This window comes from Balaenoptera ricei, chromosome 18 (assembly GCF_028023285.1).
Source record: "Balaenoptera ricei isolate mBalRic1 chromosome 18, mBalRic1.hap2, whole genome shotgun sequence".
NCBI lineage: Eukaryota > Metazoa > Chordata > Mammalia > Artiodactyla > Balaenopteridae > Balaenoptera > Balaenoptera ricei.
Window position 1 is genome coordinate 6,633,850 of NC_082656.1, and position 26,828 is coordinate 6,660,677.

The following is a 26,828-nucleotide window of genomic DNA, read 5'->3' on the forward strand; positions in this document are numbered from 1 at the left end:
TGTCTGTGTCAATATCCATACGTTTTTCATATTGGTACTGTACATTTCTGAATATGAAATTTGTGCATGGGTTTGTTCCTCCTTTCAGCTTTCCGCCCACAACTACCTATATAAGAATCACCAATGATATTCGAGTGCCTTTTGATTATGTCACTGTGCTGGGTACCCAAACCCCAGCACCTTGGCCCCAACAAATTTGACCATCAACAGACAAGAACTCTGCCCAATGGCATGTTTTGTCCTGGAGAGCGTCTGCTTGAACCAGTCAGAGCCTCTCTCTTAGGGATTTTATTTTGAGATATAGTAATAGAATCCGCAGGGGTAGTGGAGTCAAGAAGCTGAAAAAGAGAAAGCAGTGAGCAAAAGCCAAGAGGCAATTCCATTCATGAGTAAGCATAAAGCACGTGATAAAGAAAAGCATCTAGAGGTAATAGCGGGCATCAGCTGCAGTAAAACAAATACAAAATATAGGAAAAAGCTGAATCATGCGTATGGCAGAGTTGCAAGTGTAGGAAGCAGGGAACACCAGTTACTGAAGGATGAGAAGATCACTGGGGCAGCCTCTGAATAGTCGTATTATTGAGCCACCCAGAGCTGTTTTGTCTCCTGTGTATTCCAGTCTTCTATGAAGTTGGTCTGTGATACTGTTTTTCACTTCTCCGTATTTCTTTCCAATAAATGCGCATAAACTTAAAGCTCAACTTTGGGAGGGAAGGCAGGGAGTTAGATGCATGTCCTCAAGCTACCATCTTAAATGAAAAACCTATTTCTCCTTCTTAGCAGAAAACCTTGCCTTCTACTTCGTCATGAAGAATAAGACTAATAAGCACGATCTCCCTCACTTTCTCTCACCCCTGCTCTCCTGCAAATATACCTCTCTATTACTCCTCCCTTGTTTCTTACCAGTCTCAGGATGAGTAGCCCCTTCCTCTCATTCAAGTTCAGTGTCTTCTCCCTCCACCTCTTGACCCCATGCACACAGGCTTGTGTTCTTGATTTTAATCCCTGGCCTCTACTGGGGGGCTTTGCTCATCAACCACCCTCCCTACTTATTTCTTTAGCTCCTCCTTCCTTCCTGACCTCTCTCACCCTATAAACATGCTCTTCTCCCTAAGGTACAGCTCCTGTCACTCCCCATCTCTACCTGTGGTCTAATCTTTCTGCTCCTTCACCCATCTTAATCAGCTTCCTGTGGGTGCTGCATTCACGGAGGGCATCCCCAACGATGTCCGAGTTGCCGGTGGTAAAGGGTATTTTTCAGTCCCTATCTTGACTCTCTTTGCTGATCATTTTGGTTGTGCCTTAATTCTAGAAACTTCACTTCCTTAGCCTCTGATATCACACTCTTCTGATTTTCCTTGTTTTCTACCACTTCTTACCATTTCTTTTCTCTCTTTCTTTTTAAACTGAGCTCCTCTTTCTTATCCCATCCCTGGATAATCCTGTCCTGGTTACTAGGTTACTGCTAAGGGCGGCCCAGACCCTAGCCCTGAGCATCCCAATGTGTACATCCAGCTTCCTGCTTGTTTCCGCCCAGCTGCCAAGAACATCGATTCAGCAGATCTCAAACAGTGTTCCTGGGCTTCCTGTCATACCTTCTCCTACCCTTGTTCACTCTATTTCATTTTGGCACCACAATCACCTAAACTAGGAAACTGGTAGTCTTCTCTGTTGGTTAATTCCATGTGTCACCTTGACTAGGCCATGGGGTACCCAGGCATTTGTTCAAACGTTATCTTGGTGTATGTGTGAGGATGTTTATGCATGAGATTAACATTTGAAATGGTAGACTGAGTACAGCAGATTGCCCTTTCCACTAAGGGTGGGCCACATCCAATCAGTTGATCCAGAATAGACTTTTACTCAAAAAGGCTGAGTAAGAGAGCATTCTTTTGCCTAACTGCCTTCAAGCAGGCACATTGGCTTTTTCGTGCCTTCAGACTCAATCTGAAACATGGGCTATTCCTTGGTTTTGAGTAAGTCAGCTTTCAAACTGGACCTACACCATTGGCTCAGGCCTCTGAACTCAGATTGGGAGCTACACCATCTGCTTTCCTGGGACTCCAGCTTGCAGACAGCTGGCTGGGACTTCTCAGCCTCCATGACTGCATCAACCAATTCCTCATAGTAAATCTCTTCATATATTTAAAACATATGTATATATACATATGCATATGTATATACATTATACATATCATACATTTTCTATGTAACTGTGCAGATGCATATATATAGGATATGTAATTGGAGATATGTATATATCTATTGGTTCTTTTTCTCTGGAGAACTTGGACTGATATACCCTCCTTGCCTTATTCCTCTCCAGTTTTTTCTCATGAATATGTATACTTAACATCTATATATCTTTCTTACATCTATTTATCTTGTCTCTCCAGGACACTCCATCCACAGTCTGTCTATCTAGTACTTCACCTGTCTCAAGTCTTGATTGCTTGAGAAGGAGCTACCTGAAATACCAGTCACAATGTCCCTTCCCTATTAAGAACCTTCCAGCAGCCCTCCAGGGTCACAGGGTCAACAAAATAGAGCCAAGCTCCTTGATTTGAGAGTCTAGGCCATTACTTGTCCCCTGCCTGCCTCCCTGGCTTTATTTCTCTCCACAGAAATCCCATTTTAACATTGTCCTTGGAGCCACAGGAGGCTTTCCTGGCTTATTTACCCCAGACAGAGACCACCGAACTGATAGATTCAATTCTGTGCTAACACCTAAGTCAGCCCCGTGCCCTATCAGACTCCCTGAACCACCTCTAGAGTTTAAACCTACATCATGGACAGAATGAGGAAGGGGAAAAGGTTGGGTAGAAAAAAGATGTGCTTTATTCTTTTCCCCTTGGGACTTGTCCTCATGACAAATCAGAATGTGCAAAGCAAATAGCTGCCCGGTCACCAAAAAGGAGATATGCTCAAAATTGTGCTTGTAGCTCAACTTCTAACACGAAATCTGGGTTTCCTTCTGCCTTCCTGAAATCTTTCTGCCCAATCTCCTGGAATCCTTACTTAACTCCAAATAAGAGGTCACTGGAGATTCAGTAATAGCAAGTTTTGTTTTTTAAATGTTACATTGAGTTATTAAGCTTTAAGAAGCTTTTCTTGTTGTTCACCATTGCTATATTGATTGTGGAACTAAATTTTTTATCTTTTTAAAATACTGACCAGTAAATCTTCAATTGTTTTTCATATTTTCAGGAAAATAAAATAATCCAGCTTATAGTCACTGACGGAGGAAAAGTGCCTGTTTTTTTTTTTTTGGGCCACTGAGGAGTAGTTTAATGTTCTTGGGGAATTTGTGATTAATTAATTTCATTTGAGTAATCAGCACTTATAATCATGTTAAATAGCTATGGCTTAAGCATTTTGATTTGCTTCTTAAATAATCTTATCAGAATCCCGACAAAATTTTTCAGCTTTAAATCATATTGACAACCTGTTCTTGACTTTATTATCCAAATATGAGGGTGAGGGCTTTTAATATTTATTTATTTATTTATTTGGTTGGGCCAGGTCTTAGTTGCAGCAAGCAGGCTCCTTAGTTGCAGCTCCAGGGCTCTTAGTCGTGGCTCACTGGCTCCTTAGCTGCGGCCCGCAGGCTCCTTAGTTGTGGTGTGCGAACTCTTAGTTGCAGCATGCATGTGGGATCTAGTTCCCTGACCAGGGATCGAACCCGGGTCCCCTGCATTGGGAGCACGGAGTCTTATCCACTGTGCCACCAGGGAAGTCCTGAGGGTGAGGGCTTTTAGAAATTTTATAAGCATCAAAAATGTTTAACTGAAAGTGTCCAGTTTAATACTGTTTCTTATTTATTGGAACAGAAACCCAAATTACATAGCACAGCCCACCCAAAAAAGTTAGCTTCTGAGGTTCTATATTTTAATCCTGCAGAGTGTAAGTGACTTATAAAACCTTTCAGAAAAGACTTGGCATATTTAGTAGTGAGAGAGCAGAATCGTCACCCTCTGCAGGTTTGCCGTGACATTGGAGAATGTCTTGCTACAAGTGAGGTTCTTATGCATGTGAAATACTCCAAACATACAGAAAAGTATAAGGAATTATTTAATGACAAGTATGTGCTCGTTATCTAAGTTTAATAAACCTTAACATCTTGCCATATTTTCTTTAGATATTTTATTTTAAAAATAAAATATTTTAGATAAAGGTGAAGCCCCTCATGTACCTGTCTACCATCTTATGACCCTCCCTCCCAAGAAGAAATCTGCTCTGCGTTAGTTATTGTTATATAACAAATTACCACAAAACATAGCAGCCTAAAACAGCAAACATTTGTGACCCCACGGCTTCTGATGGTCAGGTATCTGGGAGAGGCTTAGCTGGTGGAAGCTGGTGGTTCTGACTTGGGCTCTCTTACCAGGTTGCTATCAACTCACAGTTCGACTGGGCTAAGATCCCCCTCAGACTCACTCACGTGTTGGCAGAACTCAGCTGCTCGCTGGCTGGAGGCTTCTGTCCTCCCCACGTGGGCCTTTCCTATGGCCACTGCAACAGATCAGAGAGAGATTGAAAATGGGATGCTGAAGATGGAAGACAAGTCTATTATAACCTCACTTGGAGGTTAAAGTGACTTACCATCTCTTCTGCCATATGCTTTTCATGACATAGGCCAACCTTAACATAGGGTGGGACAAGACTGTACAATGGTGTGACTCCCAGAAGGTGGGAATCACTGGGGCCATCTGGAGTGGCTACTGCAACTCCAAGAATGTTTTTATATTTTTACCACATAAATGTTAATAATATAAGCAGTATATAACATTGCTTTTTGCATGTTTTTGATCTATATAAATATCATACTATATATATCATCCTCCATATATATATATAACATTTCTAAAAACAAACTTACGTTTTTGAGATGTTACCATGTTGATTCATGCAGATCTCATTCACTCATTTTCTCTGCTGTATGGAATTCCACTGTGTGACTATGCCATAATTTAGATATCCAGAATTTAAAGACAGACTGTTTTCATTTTTCACTATTTAAAATGAGCTGGACATTCTTTTTTTTTAAACTTTGGGTATTTATTTATTTATTTATTTATTTATTTATTTATTTATTTATTTATGGCTGCGTTGGGTCTTCGTTTCTACGCAAGGGCTCTCTCTAGTTGCGGCGAGCGGGGGCCACTCTTCATCGCGGTGTGCGGGCCTCTCACTATCGCGGCCTCTCTTGTTGCGGAGCACAGGCTCCAGACGCGCAGGCTCAGTAATTGTGGCTCACGGGCCTAGTTGCTCCACGGCATGTGGGATCCTCCCAGACCAGGGCTCGAACCCGTGTCCCCTGCATTGGCAGGCAGATTCTCAACCACTGCGCCACCAGGGAAGCCCTGGACATTCTTAAACATGTCACCTTGTGTACATGTGCAAAAATCTCTCTCTAAGGTATATGTTTAGAAGTGGAATCGCTGAGTCGAAGTGTGTATATCTCGTCAACTTTCTTACGTCGCACATTTTTCTCCAAAGTAGTTGCATTACTTTTTCTTCTAACAGCTGTGATGAATGTACCCTTTACTCCACATCCTGACCAACAGAGATATTATCAGACTTGAATTTTTGCCAGTCTGTTGGTATGAATTGGTATCTCACTGTGGTTTCTATTTGCATTTCACTAATTGTTATTTGAGAATTGAGTCTATTTTTGCATGTTTGGGGATCATTTTACTTCCATCTTTTGAGTATTCCTTCTTTGGAGTCTTTGTTCCTATTTCTAGTGTTATTGTATTATTCTTACTAATTAGACAATTTTTACATATTTGGTATATTCATGACTTATAGCTATTACAATAATTTTCTTCCAGTTTATGACTTGATTTTCACTTCGTTTTAAGTGTCTTTTGATGAACCAAATTTCTAATTTTAATGGGAATTAAATTTACCATTTTTTTCTTTGTTTCTTGGACTTTTTTCTGTGTTGATGTAAACAAACAAAAACCTTTTCTCCCAAAAGGGCATAATGATATGTTGTTATAATATTTTCTAGTGTTTTTACATTTTAAATTTCATGTTTAAGTTTTCAACATGATTGGAATTAGTTTTTCTTATGGCATTAGGTATCCATCAATTTTGTTGTTTTCACGTGGATAAGCATTTGTCCCAGCCCCTTTGAATAGTCCTTCCTTTTCTCATTTGTGTGCAGTAAAATCTATGTCATTTGTCAAGTTCCTATACATGTGCATCTGTTTGTATATATATTAAAGACATGAGTTTGTTCTGAGACCTCCGATTCCAACCCAGTGGCATAGGGTTTATTCTAGCCTGTGCCCTGGCTTATTTGTAACTCCTTTCTCCAACAGGGAGAAACATGGCTCTCGTTTCCTACAATATATTTACTTTTTTGCTCTATTCTAGAATAAACACAAAGTGGTTTCAATTGTTTACCCACTTGCATAGTGTTTTTTTGTCTTTAGCCTTATAAGATATAGTCAAGATACTGTTTTCCAAAGTTACTTAATTTTTTGCTTCCCCATTTGCTTCAGTATAGATATGCTATTCATTTGTAAAACACCAGTTAGGTTCATTGTTTGTATTTTATTTTGGGCTCCCCACACATCCTGGTTGATTTTAATTATTTTTTTACTTTAATGAGTATGTGACACCTTGATATGGCTTTAACACACAATACACAGAAGATATACATATAGAAGTGTCACTTTCCTTTGTCCCTCCCAACCCATTCCCATCCTTCATCCTTTCTACTTCACTCCCACCAAGCCTCTTGTGGTGGTGGATTCATTTCTGGTCTATCCTTCTTGTTACAAAAGAAGACATACGTGTTTATTTCCTTATGTTCTTTCTTACCTGGAAGATAGCATACTGTAATTTAGATATTCGTTTGCTATTTTTTTTTCACTTAACAATATATTCTGGAACTCATTCCGAATAAATTCATATAAATCTTCTTGATTCTTTTTTTTCTTTTAAAAACTGCATTGTACTGCATACACGTGAATGTACCATAATTTATTGAACCACTTTCCTATCTATGGGCATTTAGGTTGTTTTTAAATATTTTCAGCTACAAACAATGCTATAATGAACAACCTTGTGCCTTGTTAGAGATGTATTCTCAAGGTACAAAATCTTAGATGTGCAATTACTAGGTTAAAAGAGAACACACATAGTTTTGTCAGATTTTGCCAAATTCCCCTACAGAAGATTTGCACCAGTTTGCAGTGTATGAGAGTGTGTTCCAAAGCCTTGTCAATCAGATTTGCTGCCACGCTTTTTCTGTTTCAGCCAATCCAAGAGGTAAGAGATGGCATTTCAGTGTTTTAGTTTGCATTTCTGTAATTATGAGAAACTGGGAACAATTTTCATATGTTTGAGGCATATTATTACATTTTCTGTAAATTATTGATTTCCCACTTGACTGTTGGGTATTTGGTCCTTGATTCTGCAATTTTGAAGAGTTCTTTGTATATTAGGAACATTAGCCCTTTATCTGTGATAAATGCTGCATATGTTTTCACCTAGTTAGTCAGTTATCTTTTGACTGTGTCAGTGGTAGTTTTTATCGTCCAAACTTATAAAAAATTTTATACTGTCACACTTACTAGTTTTTTATTGCCTCTATTTTTAGTCATATTCAGGAAGTCTTTCCCACACTAGCATTAAAGAGAAATCTACCATGTTTTTGTTTCAGTTTTTTCAGTGCTTATATGGTTTTACTTTTAAATTTAGATCCCTGTTCCTTTTGGATCAGGTATGGGTATTGTGTGAGGTGTAGATCTAATTTTATCTTTTTCCAAATGGCTACACAGCACCACTTATTAAAAAGTCTGTATGTATCCCAGAGATTTGAGATGTCAGCTTTATCCTACACTAAATTTCCATATGTCTTTAGATCTATTTCTGGACTTTCTATTCTATTCCACTGGTCATTGGTCTATCTATATGCCAGTGCCACACTGTTTTAATTATAGAGGCTTTGTAGTATGTCTTAATGTCTGATGGATCTAGTCCCCCTACATAGTTTTTCTTTTTTAGTATCTTCCTGAATATTCTTGCATGTTTGTTTTGCCACATAAACATAAGTGTCAATGTTTCCAAGTCCATAAAACAAAGGCTTGTTGGTATTTTAATGGGATTACATTCTATTTATCAGTTAACTTAGTGAGAACTGACATCTTTATGATGCTGAGTCATTCTTCCAAGAATATGAGATATTTTCTATTTGTCTAAGTCTATTTTTGTGTCTTTCTGGAATAATTTCAAGTTTTTCCATGTAGGTTTTGCCGATTTTTGATAGGTTTATTCCTACATATTTAATCTTAGTTGCTCTTGTAAGTTGGGGTTTCTCTTCCGTTATTTCTCTAGCTATTGTTTGTGTACATGAAGGATATTGACCTTTGTCTGTTAATTTTATATCTGGCTACCTTACTGAATTTTTGTACCATTTGAGTCAGTTTTATCATTGACCACTTATTTTCTAGAGCTTTCTAGTTATACTATTGTATCATGTAAAGATAGAGATAGTTTTACCAAAGATAGAGATTCTTTACCAAATCTTTTGTCTCTAATTAATTTTTCTTTTCAAATTACATTGGCTAATACTGCTAGTGTAGTATTGAATAGTTGTGGAGATAATTAGTACCCTTGCCTTGCTCCTGATTTGACTGGAAATTCTTCGAGTGTTTCCATATTAAGTAAAATAATGGCTTTAGAACTAATATTTTTCATCATGTTAAGATGTTTTATCATGTCAAGAAAGGGTCCTTCAATTCCTATTTTCTTGAGTGCTGTTAACAGGAATGGGTATTGAATTTTTGTCAAAGGCTTCTTTCAGCACCTATGGAGATAATTATATTTTTTCCCTTCGATCTGTCAATATTGATTTCCTAATATTGAAATGACCGTAAATTATTGGAATAAATCTCAACTGGTCATGGTGTATTATCTTCTTTATATGCTATTGGATTCTGTTTGCTAACATTTTTTTCAGTCCTTTTGTATCAATATTCACGAGTGACGATGATTGGCAAGTTTTTTTTCTACTTTCTTTGGCGTCTTCATCAGGTTTAGGTATCAAAATACTCAATTTATTAAAGGAATTAGGAAATTTTCCTTTACTTTTGCATCAGTATTTTGAGCTAGTTTTCTATTTGCTGCTGTAACAAATCACCACAAACTTAGTGCTTTAAAACAACACAGATTTGTTATCTAACTGTTGTAAAAGTCAGAAGTCCAGAGTGGGTCCCCCTGAGCTAAGATTGAATGCAGGCTGCATTCATTTCTGGGAGTTCTAAAGGAAAATCCACTTTCTTGCCTGTACCAGCTTCTAGAGGCTGCCTCTAATCCTCAGTTCACAGTCTCCTTCCACCTTCAGAGCCAGCTATGGTTTTTCTCTTATCACGTTTCTCTGACATTGACTCTCCTACCTCCCTCTCCCACCTTTAGAAGTGCCTGTGATTACTTTGGGTCTCCTGGATAATCCAGGATAATCTCCCTATTTTAAGGTCAGCTGATTAGCAACCTTAATTCTGCCTGTAACTTTAATTCCTCCTTGCCATGGAGCATAACATAGTCATAAGTTCTGGGGATTCTGACATAGACATCTTTCTGGAGAAGGGAGGCATTATTCTGCCTGCCACGATCTTCAGTGCTCTAGATCAATTTATAGAACACCGGAACGGTCAGATCTTTGAAGGTTTGATAGAAGACCACGGTGAAAATATCTGGGCCTGGTGTTTTTGTGTGTGTGGTAGTTCTTTAATAATTGTCTCTGTATCCTCTGTGGAAATTTGCTCTGTTTAAACTTTTCCTGATGGGCTCAATTTTGGTTATCTATATTTCTTTAGAAAAGTATCCATTTAATAAAGGATTTCAAATTTATTTGTATAGAGGCCTGTTACAACTTTTAATTCTTGTTTCTGTTTTCTTCTTGTCATTTCTTATTTTGTTTGTACATTCTCTCTTTTTCCTTGCTCAAGTTAGCTAGTGGCTTGCAATTTTGTTAACTTCTTTCAATTAAATCTACTGGTTTCCTATTCTCTACTTCATTAATTTCTGCTTTTGCCTTTACTCTTTCATTCCCAGTGCTTTCTTTTGGTTTACTTTGTTGTTGTTTTCCGGTGTTTTCAGCTAGGTATATAAGTCATTTATTTGCATCCTTTCATTTTTCACTTATGAAAGCATTTCCAGCTATGAGTTGTCCTCTCATAACTGCTTTAAATGTATCCCATGTTTTAGGGGTTTGGTGGTTTGTTTTTAGTGGTTTTGAAAACTTTTAAAAATTTCAATTTGTATTTTCTCTTTCACCCAAGAGTTGTTTAATGAGATTGTTTTTAGTTTTGATTAATGATTTCTCTTTTCATTTCATTGGTTAATAATCTCTACTTTTATTGCATTGTGATCAGAGTGTTGTTTGTAATATTTCTAATTCATGGAACTTACTGATGTTTCTTTATGATCTGTTTTTTTTGTCTTTTTTTTTAATATTTATTTATTTATTTTTGGCTGTATTGGGTCTTCATTTCTGTGCAAGGGCTTTCTCTAGTTGCGGCAAGCGGGGGCCACTCTTCATCGCGGTGCGCAGGCCTCTCACTATCGCGGCCTCTCCTGTTGCGGAGCACAGGCTCCAGACGCGCAGGCTCAGTAATTGCGGCTCACGGGCCTAGTTGCTCCGCGGCATGTGGGATCTTCCCAGACCAGGGCTCGAACCCGTGTTCCCTGCATTGGCAGGCAGATTCTCAACCACTGCGCCACCAGGGAAGCGCCCTATCATCTGTTTTTATGCATGGTTCAAAGGCTCTTGACAAAAGATATACTTGCTTATGTTATCAAAATATAAAGTTCAGTATATATCCATAAGACCTACCTAGTTGATTCTGCTCTGCTTTGTTTGTTTATACACTTGATCTGTCTTGAACTGAGAGTGGTAAATCTGCTTCATAAAGTTGGTTACTTTGTTATTTGGAGCATAGATATTCATAAGTATTTTATTTTCATTATAAATTTGTCTTTTAGCATTAAAAGGTGCCCTTTTTAGGCTTGAATTCTTATTTGTTAGATATCAAGATTGCTACTTCTGCTTTCTTATTGTTTTCATTTTCCTGGAATACCTTTATCCATCCATTTATATTTTGCCTTGCTGAATCATTTTGTTTTATATATCACATGAATATAGCATATAGTTGGGTCTTATATTATGAGCTGAATTGAGAATCTTTTTCTTATAATTGGTGAAATTAGCCCATTACATGCATTGATATGGCTTATATGTTTGGTCTCAATTCTATCATAATGTTTTATAATTACATCTATTATGTTCTATTGATGTGTTTCTTTTTCTAAAGCTGTATATTCTTTGCTCTTTAATTTTGAAGAATGGAATTTAGGCACATTTTATTTTTGTTTTAGTGGTTACCTTTACACTTACAGGTTTTTGAGTGTTCCCAGTCCCCTGTTTTCTTATCTAACCTTTGACCATCTAGTTTGCCAGTTTTTAATTGTATCCTTTAACTCCTACCTATTGCCTTCACAGCAGCCAAGGAGCTTAACTTACTTTCTTTATCCTCTTCCTATTTTCTAGTTTTCCTCTTCCTAGTTTTCTTTCTTACTAGTTTTTTAGTTGCATTGTTTCTTTTTAGTTGTCATGACATGTACCATTTGTACATTAGTCTTCCATCCTCGCACCCACATTTGGTTCTGTCTTAGATCTACAATTCTGTGCATAAATCCTTACATCAGTCCTTTTGCTGAAAATTTCCCAGTCATCTCTCAGTTGAATGACACACAAACTCTAGGCTATTCCTTCAGAAAGACTCATAGGTACAAAATTCTCTATGTCCTTGTGTTTTAAACTTTCTCTATAGCCTTGATACTTGGAGAGCTTGACATTTTAGAAAGTCCTTGTTTTATATGTTCTTTCATTAAGTTGTTCTTTGTTCGTCTTTAAATACTGCTCCATTGTTGTCTTACTTTAAATATCTAACATTTCTGTCCTTGTAATTAGGTGATCTTTTTGCCTAGAGATCTTGATTTTTTTTCTAATATCTAAATTCTAACAGACTTAGTAGAAGTTAAACATCTTAGCGTTGTTTAAATCTGGGCTACTTTTCCCAGGTACCCAGTGGGTCTTTTCAAAATGAAGATTCAATTCTCTGAAAAGCTTTCTTACAGTATGTTATTTTTGGTTTTTTTTAACATCTTTATTGGAGTATAATTGCTTCACAGTGGTATGTTTGTTTCTGCTTTATAACAAAGTGAATCAGCTGTACATATACATATATCCCCATATCTCCTCCCTCTTGTGTCACCCTCCCACCCTCCCTATCCCACCCCTCTAGGTGGTCACAAAGCACCGAGCTTATCTCCCTGTGCTATGTGGCTGCTTCCCACTAGCTATCTATTATACATTTGGTAGTGTATATATGTCCATGCCACTCTCTCACTTTGTCTCAGCTTACCCTTCCTCCTCCCTGTGTCCTCAAGTCCATTCTCTACATCTGCATCTTTATTCCTGTCCTACAGTATGTTTTTTAAGTATCATACCTGTTCCATTATTTTGTTTTTTCTCTTCAGGAGTCTAATAATATGAGTATTAATCCCTCTTTATCTGTTTTTCATTTACCATATTTTCTCCATGGCCCTTTTAAAATTCTTTCTTTTTCTCATTTTTATTTTCTTGTTTGCTTTTCTGCCTTTTATTAAATTTTCATTTTAATTTATCTTGCTTTGAGCACTTTGTAATTTAATCTTCATTTTTGAGATCCCTGTCTTTTTCTTCCGTTTCAAAATTCAATCAATAGCAGAGGTGTAAGAGGTGGTCAGATTCTTGGTCTGTTTTTCAGGGAGAGCTGACAGGTTTTGCTGCTGTACTGTATGTAGGATTAGAGTTCATTATATTATTTTCAAAGAATTGTGGTCACCTTCACTGCAAGCGCAGACTTTTTGCAAACATCAGTTATAATCACTAGTTGTGACGCACCTACCATTTCCTTCCCTGAAGTGGTAGCATATTTGGGAATCTGGGCATATGATGTAGAGTAGAAGCTACGGAGCCGTTGGTTGGAGGCCATGTGGCAATCTAGAGTGAGCATTGCTGATAACGTTTAGTGACAGACCCACACAGATAAATGGCCAGGGTCTTCTCATCAGTGGAAAAAGAGAAAGAGGAAAATAGTAGGGCGGTTGGGAGAGTCAGCTTTCTCCCACGCTTAGGTAGTAAAGATAGCAACGCACAGTGGCACCCTTAATGTCTTGTACTTCTTCAGAGCTGCAAATCGAAAGAAAGGTCCAGGTGGATGTCAGAGCGGTTTCCCTGTCTTTGCTTGATGATGTCTATGCAGTTGGGCCTGAGGATTAATGTTCTGCAGGGGTCGTAAACGCCCCCCACCAAACGTTAGAGCAACAGCTGTGTTGTTGCCTATTAGCAGGTCTCTATGTCTTGAAGTTCTTCAACTTGAACTAGGTTGAGTCTGCTCAACGTTTAATGTATTTATTCAACATGTACCGGTACCTACTGTGTGCCTGGTGCTGTGCTGAGTGCTAAGGATGCTGTCATCTCCTTAGAGGCTCTCACGGAGCTGGTGACCTTGTACAGAAAGGCAAACAGGCCAGAGAACTGTTTGATTGCCATGGTGAGAGGTGCTACAGAGGAAGCATAGAGGTTTCTGGGAAAACCTTCACCTAACTGAGGTGCTGGGGACTAGCCTTAACAAAAGTAAGAAGCCATATGCTGAGTTCAGTGAGTTACACATCATTCCCATTCCTGCAATGATCCCGTCTGTTCTTGGAGAGGCTACTGCTTCATCATGGTATAGTAAGGAGGGTTAGGGCACTGGGATGGACACCTAGATTGGTCACAGACACCATTCCAGTGTCCAAATCCTTTCACCCTTTCTTTATAAAGGCCAGTCAGTCACATTGCTGATTGATATTCAGCTTGTGGTCCACGGTGACCATCCTTCTTATCTAATGTGTGTCAAATAGACAGATGCACTTTGCAGCTTTGCCAACTGTTGCCCATCTCTGTATCTGATTCTATCAGTTACCCAGTCTTGTCCAGCCTATTTATCCAGCTAGTAAAGGTCATTTTGAATTTCACGTCTCTTACAAGAGTAGACAGCTCTTCTGAATATAATGCAGAAACTTAAGGAGGATACCTCTCCTGCAGTCATCCTAGTCACTGACTTAAAAGGAAAAAAATAAAGGTACTGTCAAAGACTAACAGATTAAAAACAAGAAAGATTGTCATACCTAAATAGCAGCCTTCCTACTTGGGTATTACAGCAAAGTGACAGCTCTTTTGACAAGTATCTAAGAACAGAATAGTATATGTGTCATTTGTTTCTTTTTTTTTTAATACCCTTAATATTCTAGATCCTGGTTATTACATCAAAGGTGTTTCAGAGCATCTATTGTCTGTATGCAAATGATCGTAACCATCAATTACTTCCAGTTTCAAAATTTCTGTTTCATATTTTCCCTTTCCAGCCCATTCTCACCTCATTAAAATCTCTAGATGGATTGTGTTTGGTAAAAGCTATGCGTATTTTCCTGGCAGTCCCCTTTGCTAAAATCCAGTGCAAGAGCTGCAGGTCATATTTTAGATGCATGGAAACAGGGGAGGCATGGATGGTGGAACCAAAATAAACAGATGGTTGCCTTGACAGTCTGTAAGAGGCTCTTTCATGATCATTTTTCATGGTTTTTCTTTTGAAATAAGTAGTGAGACAGACATACAGTTTTGATCTCGTTGACCTCCTGCAAATGGCCGATGGCTGACAAACTGCACGAAACAACAAAACGCTTCTGCCAGGAAGCCACCATCACTGAGTTCCGCTCCTGCGAGGTCCTTCCCGCGTCACTTGAGGCAGTGGTCACGGAGACCTAGTCCCAAGCAGACTGCTGGTGCCGTGGGTGTGAACTGAGGGAGGCACAGCAAGGGGGCGTGATATTTTGGGGAAGACAGATGTAAACACTTATGATTACATGGAGCAGAATGTCATGAGCAAGAGCGAGTACACACAATGACATGAAATCAGAGAGAAGGAGAAAATTCACTCCGGTGGAAGGATCAGGCAGAGGAGGCGAAGTGGCACTGATGGGACAGGGCAGTCGGGTTTGAGCGGAGGGAGCCTTGGGTCTGATGGGTGATTGGGGCTGGGGGATAGGTCAGCAACTCCCAAGTTCAAGGAAGACAGAGAAAGAGGAATAATAAAACTGACTATTTTAACGTTGACTTATGCTCAAGGTTTCTACTGTGTCCGTTTAAAGTTATTTGTACATTGGTTTGTAAATGTACCTTAAAAAAAAAAAACACTACAGTAGAGGCTCTTGCTTCAAATTCTGAAAATGTGGGGCAATTTCATAAATATGTTTGAATTTCTTTTATATTTTTATATACTCACATCCCTTATCCAGATTATAACACAAATTTATAATGATGTAGGCCTTACAGATAAAAGCACAGTGGTAAAGACACAGCTTTTGTGTCAGATCTGAGTTCAGGGCCCCACTCCATCTTCTCCTCGCTTGATGTATACATGGCAGGATGTACGATCTCTGAGCCGCATTTTTCTCATCTGCAAAATGAAGATGATAATAGGGCTTATTTCGCATTGCGCTGTGAGGGTTACATGAGCTGTTTGCATGCAAGCCCTAAGCACAGTGCCTGGCATCTGCTAATGATCAGTTAATGTTCATCATTATTTACCGCTCTAAAACATCGCGTGTTTATGAGGTTTTCTCTGAAGAGCTATCCCAATAGACCTTCCTATAACTTTTCTGAATGTTTGTTCCTACTCCCATGCAAAAAAAAATATACCAGGAATAAAACGCATCTCAAACTTTTTTTAAATATTAGGAACTAAAATGTCCCAGATTTCATCAGGCTGCGAGGTCACAGCTTCCTTTGTGCTGAATTACAATAGTCTAATCCCCCATTCTATACGCCTTCAAGAAGTTCAGCCTTTTCTTCAGATATCCATGCATTTGGGGGACTCTTTAGAAAATTCCTATGCCGGCCCTTGGCTTGGGCATGTTGTATAGGCCAGTTGATCTCCCCCAAAGTGAGTTTCATGGAGCACTTTTTCTCATCTAAAGGCCCCAAGAGAAGGAGCTGTTATTGACTCATTCCATCCTAAGGCCCCACCCTGATTTCTTCAGTGACATCTTCCAAGGATGTTTTGTCTGAGGGAAGGACTACTTCCTTCAAGGGAAATCTCAGTCCAAACAGGTGGCCCTCAAAAGACAACGAACAACACGGGATTTGTGACGTGTAACTCCCATCCCCAACTAGAAGGAACCAGGGCACCTGGAGGGGAGGGATGGCTGGTCCCAGATCTGTAGCAGGAAACATCCCAGGTGAGCCTAAGATACCGTGTTGTGTCAGAAAGCAAGAAAGGGAGCCGAATGAGTTGTGTCAAAAGGACACAGGGGCCATTAAGAAGGTGCTCCCGTTGGTCAGAGATGAGATAAACTGAGCATCTAAAAAGGGTAATAAATGCAATCGATTAAAACACATTGTGTATATCAACATAAAAACATGAGTTTATAATGATGTTTGGAAGAAGTGAGAGAAAGCAAATAACCGCATTGGGTACCATTACAACCCCAAGTCTTTATTCAGAAAATTGGCACTTAAAGGGAAAGGAGTGAGCATTTATCCCATCTTTCCTGTACAACCTGTATTGCTGGGAATTGAAATCACCCTAGTTGATGAAGAAAACTTCTTTTCTTATACAAAAATTCTAGCTAAGAAATGCAAAAGGATGATAGAGTCAGAACATCATGTTGTAACTCCTAATGAAATAATCGATTCAGGTAATAATCATTAACGAAAGCATTAGATGAGCTGATGATGGGGAACTTTATAATGGAAGAGATGAAACCATCACATCTGATTCACTGTAGCATCACTGACAATGGAACCCCCAAGTCATTGTGTGCTTCCCGATGGGTTGCAGGGTCACGCCCACAGCATCACATCCGAGGTATTGCTGCCCAGGTACATTCAACCTCGAATCTCATCCAGCCTCAAGAACTAAATTTTATTTACAGGGTTGTAGGAACAAGGGAAATGACATTACAAGGAAGCAAAGAGGCAAGTCCAGAATGTGGGACATTCTATAAGCTAACCAACCCAGTTTCTGAACAAATCAATGGCGGCAGGGAGATAGGAAGGGGAGGGGTGGGACCTACTGGTTGACAAAAGAGGCCTAGGAGACTTAACACCTAATGTAATATGTGAACCTAGTTTGGGTCAAGAAAACCAACTGTAAAATAATTTTGTTTCAGAGAAGCCAGGGAAATGTTGTTACAGACAAAGTGTTAGATGCTAAGGATATATTGTCAATTTTGTTCGGGGTTTTAACGGCATTGTGATTATGTAAAAATGCTCAGAATTTTCAGCAATGCATACTAAAATATGTAGGGCTTGACTTTAAAATACTTTAACAAACAAAAAAAAAAAGAAAGAAAAGGGACAAGTGAAAATAAAGTTCCAAATCTTGATAATTGCTGAATCTGGGTGATGGACATATGAAAAAAAAAAAGTTTAAAAAAGGGATAGATGTAACAAATGTGCCAAAATCTTGGTAACTGTTGAAACTGGAAATGGGTATATGCAGGTCCTTCATATTTATCCCTGTTTTTGAGTACGTTTGAAGTTTTTTCACTGACAAAGAAAATAAAGATGGCGTAACTCTAGGACCCTGGTACATTTCTCAAAATCTGGGTTGTTTGCTCTGAGATCTCACCATGTGTGCGATTTGAGCACAGCCAGTCCCGGGCCCCTTGGCACCCTCTGTGCACAGGAAGAGAAGCTGAATCCATCTTTGTTTGGGCAGCCTCGCCTCTCACCCTCTCTCCTGTGGGCAGCAGCGGGAGCAACCATGCTCAGACCTTGCACAAGAACGAGCAGTCACTTCCTAGGACGGTGCAATCTAAATCCTTTAGAAGGAAACCGTGTCCTCAGGTGCAGAAAAACAGTTCTCCCCGAAGAAAGCCTCCTGCACACGGCGCTGGGAGACGGTCAGCTTCTTAGAGTCTCCCTGTCCTGCTTCTCCACCCACAAGAGAGGCTTTGCTCTGTCTTCACTTGATCAGGAACTTACTGTGCAAGGACCGCCTACCCCCAGGGGAATGCACGCCACCACTTCTTTATTTTTATCTGTCGTAAAATGCACATGACCTAACATTTACCACTTCAACCATTTAAGTGGACAGTTCAGTACCATTCAGTGCAGTCACATTATGGTGTGACCAGCCTCCAGAATTCTTTCCATCTTGCAAAACTGAAGCTCTGTCCCCATTAAGTATCTCCCCATTCCCGCCTTTCCCACAGCCCCTGGCAACCACCATTCTACTTTCTGTCTCTAGGAATTCGACGACTCTAGGGACCTCATGTAAGTAGGATCATACCGTATTTGTCTTTTTGTGACTGGCTTATTTCACGTAGCCTAAGGTCTTCAAGGTTCATCCATTGTAGCATGTGACAGGATTTCCTTCCTTTTTAAGGCAGAATGATACTGCGTTGTATGGATGGGTACATTTTTGTTTATCCATTCATCCATCGATGGACACTTGGGTTGCTTCCCAAGTGTCTTGGCTTGTGATCAGTGCTGCTATGAACATGGGTGTACCAAGGCATCGCTTCTTGCAATATCAAGTTTTTCTCCCAAGGTGTCAAAAGCTCCAGCAACAGCTCTCAGCCCAGGCTGAAGCTCAAGGTTCTGTCAGCTCTTCTCTCTCTGAGAGGTCTGCCTGAGTTCACTGCCAAAGAGGGCAAGCCGGTGTGAGAGGGAGGCACCTCTGTACCTCCTGACATCAGAGAGCCCAGGCAGTGGTCACTGCCTTCCCCTGATACACTTTGTCTGAAAACAATAAAAGTAATACATTCTGGCAAGATGGTAAACAGTGGAAATTCACTCCCTCACCCCTATTTTCCATTCCCCAAGGATCAGCTGCTGTTGGATGAACGGCGGGATTTTTTCCAACAGATTTACTGTAGACATATACAAACGCATGTGTGTGTATAGTTTTGCTTCATTTTTCATAAAAGTTTCCATACACTGGAAAGGTGCTGGATATCAATGGTGTTCCCATTTTTATGCTGTTACAAATGATGCTAAACTGAATATCCTTATGCATACACTCTTGTATATATGTGTTACTGTAGGATAGAAGTCAATCTGTTGGGTCAAAGCATATGTACATTTAAAATTGTAATAGAAACAGCCTAAAGAATTATACCAGTTTACCTGTTAGCGCTAAAGAAAGATTTGAGTTTATTCTTTCAAGTTTAGGACAAACATTCTGGTCTGTTGTTATTTAATCACCAAATATCCTTGACCTCTCTACAAGCAAATCTAAGTCGCCTGTGCTACTTAATTAAAATCGTCTTGGAAAAATCTCAAGTTAGTAAAATTATCTAATTTTAACTATTGTCTGCTTCCAGTCTTAGGCAAATTTAATGGACAAAAATGTAATTGTATATTTCTGCAGACAGTAAATTTCAGGATTTCTCCTCTGAGATACCAGGAAGTATAAAGTTAATTTCATAAGTATTTGCATCTCTTACTTTTAGGATTACACAAACATATTTTTAAATACCACGTCTCTTTTGAAATAAAAAAAAACAAAACCCTTCGCTCCCACCCCTGTCCCTTTTTGATTTTGAACTTTCTGAAAAATTACAGATCGCCCAGAAAGATCCAGTCCGCTAAGACTTTTATGCTGATATGCCCAGGAGATATAGCTGCCCACACCCCAATTTTAATTACTCAAGCCACTTGAATGGTTTGGTCTGTCAAATAAGACAAGGGATTTCACGATTGTATTTCAAATATAAAGATTTCCTCCAATGAGGCAAAACTGTTCGTGGCACACAAATTTGAAAAGGAGCAATGGGTGGTCCCCTCCGCGCCGCCCCCCTCCGCCCAGGCAACGATGCCCTGAGAGGCGGGTTACATGGAGGAAAGGCCGTGTATTATGCATCACGTTTATAAGCATCTTTACTTCTCGGGAAAATAGAAAGCCAGTATTTGAGCAGAGCCACGTCTCTCCCAGTCCTCTCCGTGGTCCTCAGCCCAAGCCTCCCTGGAAGACCAGCCCTTTTGTGTTTCCTGCGTCCTCTCCAGGCGTGTCTGCGTCGCGCCCGGGCACAACCGCGCGAGGGGGAGGGCTGGGAGCGGCGCGCCGGCTGTCCCCTCGGGGAGGTGGCATCGGTACATGCTCGATTGTTATGCGACGATTGATTTGCCTCACTCTGAGGATTCCAGTGGCAAAGTGACCCTCCCTCCAACTGTCCCCTCCCTTCCCGGCTCCCGCCCTCCCTCTCCCCGCAGCAGGAACCTAACGCGGCCACGCTGCGCTCCTCCTCCTCCTCTCCTTCCTCTGGTTCCCGGATTCCTGAAGTTATTAGGAGAAATAAGGTAGCCGAGGGGACCACATGGAAGTTGTGACAGCGCCCAGCGGCGCGCCCCTCTCGCTGGAGCCGTCACCTCGCCTTAGGGATTACCCGCCGACACACTGAATGAAGGAGGTCCGCTTGCCAGCCAGCCTGCCGAGATGGGCCACTGCTGCTGCAAGCCTTATAACTGCCTTCAGTGCCTGGACAAGACGGTACTTTGCCTTCCCTGTCTCTCTCTCCCTCCCCTCCTCCTTCCAAAGGGCAGAGAGAAGGCCAGAGCCAGCGCCTCTGTCCCTGTCCCCGGCATGTGTGTGCACTTGTCTTGTGGGTGAGCAGGAAGCCGCCCTGACTGGCTCCCGGGTGCTGGATGGGAGCGGTGTTGGCAGAAACACCAGGGTCTCCCATACTCTGCAGTGCCTTACATAATTGCCTTCCTGCAGTCTCACATGTAACTGTTGCATTCTCCTGAAACAGGGGGGCTCTGCTCCAACATCTTGAAATTCAAACTGCCAAGAAATCCTTGGAATATTCTTACTGCATTTTAATGTACCTGTGAAATCTAAGACGGTCCAGTGGGGAATTTAGATTAGCTAGACGTGTTTCCCTCGGCCAACTGGTAACTTTGAAAGTTTGCCGCTCTTTTTGACAAACAGCATCCATCCTTGTAATTTCTATTCTTAAGGTCAGAGAAGCAAGCACCGGTCCAGTTATTCTCTCTGTACGTGTTTGCCTCACGTAGGGGTGAAGAACATAGAGGTGAAAACTTAAGGAGCCGGAGAGCCTGAGGGTGTGTTCCAGTTTTCACTGGAAGGAAAATTCACAGCCAGGCAATGGAGAACAGAGTGTGAGCAAGCATTGTATGACAATTCCAACACAAAGCCTTTCTTTGCTTTTGACATTTGCCTGTGAGCTTGCAGAGGGATTAAGATATGCTTTTAATTTCACTATTAGAAATGTGCTGGCATTTCTAGTAGTGATACAAAATAAAATATATCACTCTTGTCTCTGTGGTATATTTTATTATCACACACATTTGGATTTCTCAAAATGCATGAAATGGAGTTTAACGAGAGGTTGAAATTGCCTCCTTTCTACTCATGGGCGTCAGCTATATGGCTTGAGGTATAGTATGTGGCCAGGTGAAGGGAAATGAATGGCTTAATATAAAACACATTGCGAGGAGGTCACTTGGGAACATCTTAGTTATCAGTTGTGTTTATGAACCTTGACCTAAAGGAGGGTTACGTACCACCTAGGAAAGTTAAACTGATACCTTACAAGTCCCCTGGTCCTTCTCTTCCAGTAGAAATAACTATCTCAGTGGGATTGGCTTTTGCTACCATGACTAAGAACTAAAATATTTATGTACACATTTATGTGCTTTTGACAAATAGAAATATGCAACATTTGCACTCAGTTATCTGCAAATCCAACATGGAGGTGATTAAGCCCTTTTTTCAAGAGAAATGGTCACCAAAAGGTGTTGAAGGAAGCCTTGTAACAGTAATTATTATAAAAGGGAAGGATTTGCTACAAGTACAACAATATTATAATGTTCATATTTCTAAGCTCTGGTACAAAAGTTTTCGAAATAGAAGCTGATTAAAGGTCTTTTTTGAGAAAATATACTTTAAAGTGAATCCATCCTCTTCTTTTGTTTCAAATCAAGTTGTTGAAAAATATTATCCCTGTGTCAGTCTTTAAATTGGAGATTTTAGGAAGATAATTAAATGTTATTTCATCGCAGTGCGATGTTTAAGTGACTTGCAAATGTTTTAGCTTTGAAACTTCAAACTTAAGGCAAATTATTCTTTCCTGATGAAAACTTAAAAACTTACACAGCATTTATAAACTTTCTCATTAAGTTTACACCCACATTTCTTGATGATTCTTTGCTATATTTTAGAATGGTATTCCCATTGGCGGTTTTATAGATGTATGTTCATAGGTGCTCATTTTAGGGATTAAGGGCTTTCCTTTTTTAATTAAAAAATTTGTTGTTTTATTTAGTTACCCACCTTTCAGCATAACTTCGCAGGCAGTATGCCAAAATCATTTGTTTATTCAATAGTTACCTATTGGGCCAGGCATGGTCTACTAGGACTATTATGGGATTCCATTCCAAACTCTGGAAATCAGTTTATTCTTTAAGTCCCACAATAAAATCCTTCAGTTTGCTGATTAGCTCTGACAATCCCAGCATCAACTTGGTTTGAAAGAGACCTGATAAAATGGTCGATGAAGTTGTTTCTGATTACTTTAGCCCATTTTAATAAACCATAAAAAAAGAAAAGAAAAGAAACATTCCCTCCGAACTCTGTATAGATACAAAATAGAAAACTTTATTTTGTGAAGTAAAAATGTCTTTAACAGTTTGATTATAGTGCAGCTAAAGATGTTTTTTGTTTGTTTGTTTTTTGGTTTTTTTTGCTAAAGATGTTTTGAAAAGAGTGGGGAGACAATTGTAGATAAGTCATCAGTTCAGAGATGGGCCAAGAAATGTTAGTCTTAAGATGCTTCTTTAACATGAATTTATTGGGGGGGGGGCGGAAAGTAAGGAATCTTACCTAGAGTATAAAATACATAAAAAGTTGTTAAGTGAACAAATAATTTTTAAAAGCTGATCGTGCCTAGGCATTTTAATGTTAAAAACACCTGTAAAAACATCGACAGTATTTCTTACTCGTTTGCTCTGTGCCCAGTTATTATGGGGACGAGCAAAGAATTCTTAAAGGGCACAGCCTGTCCTATGGAGTTTACCAGTTATTTGTTTGGTTGTATTTCCACCTTTTCCAGAGAAATTGCAAGTGAGGTAGGCAACAGGAACACATACAGGGCAATTAAACCATTAGTACAAGACTGGAGTATCATTAAGTGAAAGTCATGTGGTACTGACCATACCTGTTTCTGGAATCCAGTGAAAGGAGAAGTCAGTGCTGGAATCAAAGGTGAGGTTTCTTAGAAGGAGTGGATCGTGACTTGCCCGTTGAGGAACGGGGTCGAGTTTTGGGAAGGTCTGAAACCCTAAGCAAAGAGCACAGGGGTAGAGATGTCTTAGCCCACTTTGGTGAAAGGTGAGAGTCAACATCGGGACACAGAAGCACATAGGGAGTGTGGGGAAATGTTTTCTAGGCTGAAAACCAGACCCACGTTTTTTAACTTGAGTTAAGAAGAAGTAGGGATCCGTCTTGGGATTTGAGAGGCGGTCTGTAGAAAGACTCATCCTCTACAGGTATTTGGAAGGGAAAGGTATGACCCAGGAAGGCCCCTGGGACACCCAGATGGATTCCCAAGAGTCCATTCACCAGCAGACTCAGCGTGGTCCAGGCTCAAGCCAGCAGCTCTGCACATGCAGACACTTCCCAGAGTTGGTCATTCTTAGGAACGTTGAGGTACTAAGAGAAATCAAGTAGATGTACAATTAGAATGCCAACTTGTTTTTTAACAATGAGTAATACACCTGACAAGCAAACGAATGATTGCAAGCCCGATAAACATGGGATTTCTTTTTAGAGTCAAAGTCTAGCCTCGTAAGAAGCTTTGATGAGGATGGCATGTTATTTAGGCATCCAGTGACCTCATGTCCCATCCCCACTCCAGCCTGAAATCACTTGGGAGGCTGTGCGATTGTTACTCGCCCTGGTAACTGCCTCTTCCAATCTCCCTTTGCTTTGCTTCCATTTCTATGACCCGCTCTTGTCTTACTGCTTTAGGTCCGGTCCTTTCCCTTTAAGGGTTACTTTGCATATCTCTACCCTAACCTTTTCTGTGTTGCTTATCATCTCAGAGGCTAATCTTACTTACCTTTTCTCTAAATTCTTGGTAAGGATGTGAGTTGGGGGAAGGCACCTCACTGCTTCTCCCAGGTATGCACAGGTGATGGGACAGTAATAAATTTGGGAAGGTCACTCAAAGACGACAGAATCCAGAAATGTCAAGAGACTTCTTCAGTGAGACATAAGTGGATTAAAAATCATGATTCTGGCTAATTTTCCTTTCTTTTGCTTGCTCTGGGATCCAGAATTTTCCAGCCTTACTTCTTTCGATTCACATTTCTTCTCCTTGGGCCCCACAAGTCTCTGTCCTTCCTAAATGTTCCTAGGTAATCCAGGTTTGTTCTGATGCCCCCCTATTAACTACCACTTCTTAGGTAAGCTAGATGTTTTGCGGTCATCAACACCCAAGCGTGCACGAAGGCAAAGGCTGGAATGATGCATCGTAAAATTTAGTCTGGTTTCTTTCGAAACCAGATACGGCTTTGCTCATTTTCCACGTGACTACACACTGACACGTATTTAAGAATATTAAATGTGAATGATGCTTTCCCTTTGACCAGTCTATATTAAATTTCATTTCCAAGTAGAAAAGCAGACCTAAAATACAGTGGGCTGTGTTAATTATATGTGAAAGAAATAATACTTATTGATTAAGTCAAAGCATGGCATCAGTGCTGCCTTAAAGCCATAATAACTGAAATGAATAAAAGGTCAGTTCACCTCCCAAAGGAATTTTCCACAGAGCTATATTATGAATCTGGCCAACCTTCACAATAATACTAATATTGAAAATGAATGCAGTATTCACAAAGGGTGAAAAGAGAACAACACTGAAGACTTAGGTGTTCTGTTGATGTCACCTGGTGGCTGGTTCATTTTGAAATACAAAAGAAAATGTTTCCCTATTAAGACAAGTTCTACCGTGTAGAATTAAACCCTAAGCTCTACCGTGTAGAATTAAACCCTAAGCTGAACTCATGAGTGAGAAGCAATATTGTTTCTGGGAAGAATGAAAAAAATCCCTTAACCTCTTTGTAATTTCATGTGTAGGTATATGACTTAGGATTTCAAAAATTCATAATAAAAAGGATCTGGATGTTTCCTCAAATACCAGAATTCTGTAGATATTTTAATTTTTCACTCCTCATTAGGGTTCTTTTGTTTAGCCTGGGAAAAAGTGGCCCAGCTCACATGATTGAATCTTCCTGATCTGCACCGATTTCAGGGCAAGCTAAAAAGATAGGAGAGATTAGTTGGGAGTCTTTAAGCTTACATATATATATATTTTTAAATGTACATACATACGTCCCTCTTTAAAAAAATACATCAGATGGGGAAGAGGGAGCTGATAAAAACACTCAGAACTACAGTGAATTTTATGAAGTTGTCATCAGTACCCTTGTAGCTGATCAAGCATTCTTTCAGGGACAGTCAGAGACCAGAGGCAGGCACTTGGCAAGAAAAGGAAAAGGGCCCCTCTGATGGGGGTGACAGAGGTTTCCAGAAATAGCCCCAGGTGCTGTCTTGTGTCGATGGCCCTTCTGGCCTTTGCCTGGGGTGCTCCCTTCCTGGGCCCCCTGCTTACGCATCCTCTGGTTTCAGGAAATCTCCAAGCCAGCCCTGCCTGGTTGAGTTGTATCACATTGTTTTGTAATTGCTTATTTATTTACTGACTCTTTGGGAGACTCTTAAGCTTCTTGAAGGCAGAAGTATCCTGCCTGGCATGTCTGCCTGCCACATAGTAGACACTAAGTAAATACGTGTTGTGTTGGATTCATTCCTGTTTCTAGATCAGTTGGGGTGAAAGCACCTCAGATTCACGCAGCGTTTTATGTGTTGATTATCATTCAAAACAGATCTACTCAATTTTAATAAAAACCAGGCTGTCCTGTCGATTTCTAATTGGGGGAGGGGCTTAGGTCGCTGATGCCTAAGTGAGGGTCACGTGGCTGATGATAACACAGATGGGCGTTTTCACTTCCCGTCACCACCAATCACACGGGCAGCACCAGCCCCCTGAACAGACAGCCCCCCGTTGACCAAGCACGTTAGGATAACGGAGTGTGGCAGGCTCGCTTGGGGCTGGGCCACACATCCAGTTGCTTGAAGTTAATGGGATGATGACCAGTTTGTGCACTTTGCCAGGCTTCTGTAGGTAGCAAAGATCAAAGGCAGCGTTTCCCCAGAGTTTGCAGCGCCCTGTCTAAGAAGAAATGTGGGCTTCACTGTAGCAGACCTGGTAGGGCAAGAGGTGGAGGGGAGACTCGGATGTTTCGTGGGGATAGCGCATCTGGGATCCCGTCTCTGAGCGCCGTGGACCACGCCAGAGACTCTAGAGGACTCGGATTGCAAAGGAGAGGTGCGTGACAGCATAAAAGAGGCGGCTAAGAAACACAGCTGCTGGTGAGGGGCCGAGATGAATGTTGTCCAAGTGTCCGTTTCTAGTTAAGCCCGTCCTAGAGTAAACAGTAACTTTAGAGGAATGGCCTTCTTCGACTTGGCAATTTCTGGACTGTATCACTAGGATAGTTTGGATGCCTAATACTGAGTTCTATTTTTAGCCCATCGGACTGAACGCAGGGGCTCATGTGCTTGGCACCAGCGAGGAATTTTCCACTCATTCCCCATGTAGGGAAGCGCTGCCCTGACGCTGAGGCCTCG

General features: G+C 40.4%; 1 protein-coding gene across 11 annotated transcripts in view; it reads left to right on the forward strand.

Annotated features, from left to right (window-relative positions):
- MTUS2 (microtubule associated scaffold protein 2) overlaps window positions 1-26,828 on the forward strand; it is a 531,311-nt gene that overhangs the window by 430,330 nt on the left and 74,153 nt on the right. The window contains exon 1 of one of the 11 annotated variants that reach the window (XM_059903318.1): window positions 20,161-20,603. The exons of the other annotated variants lie outside the window; for them this stretch is intronic. Coding sequence (XP_059759301.1) covers window positions 20,550-20,603 — 54 coding nt within the window. The 5' untranslated portion in view covers window positions 20,161-20,549. Of the gene's footprint in view, window positions 1-20,160; window positions 20,604-26,828 lie in introns of those variants that run through there. 11 annotated transcript variants of the gene reach the window in all.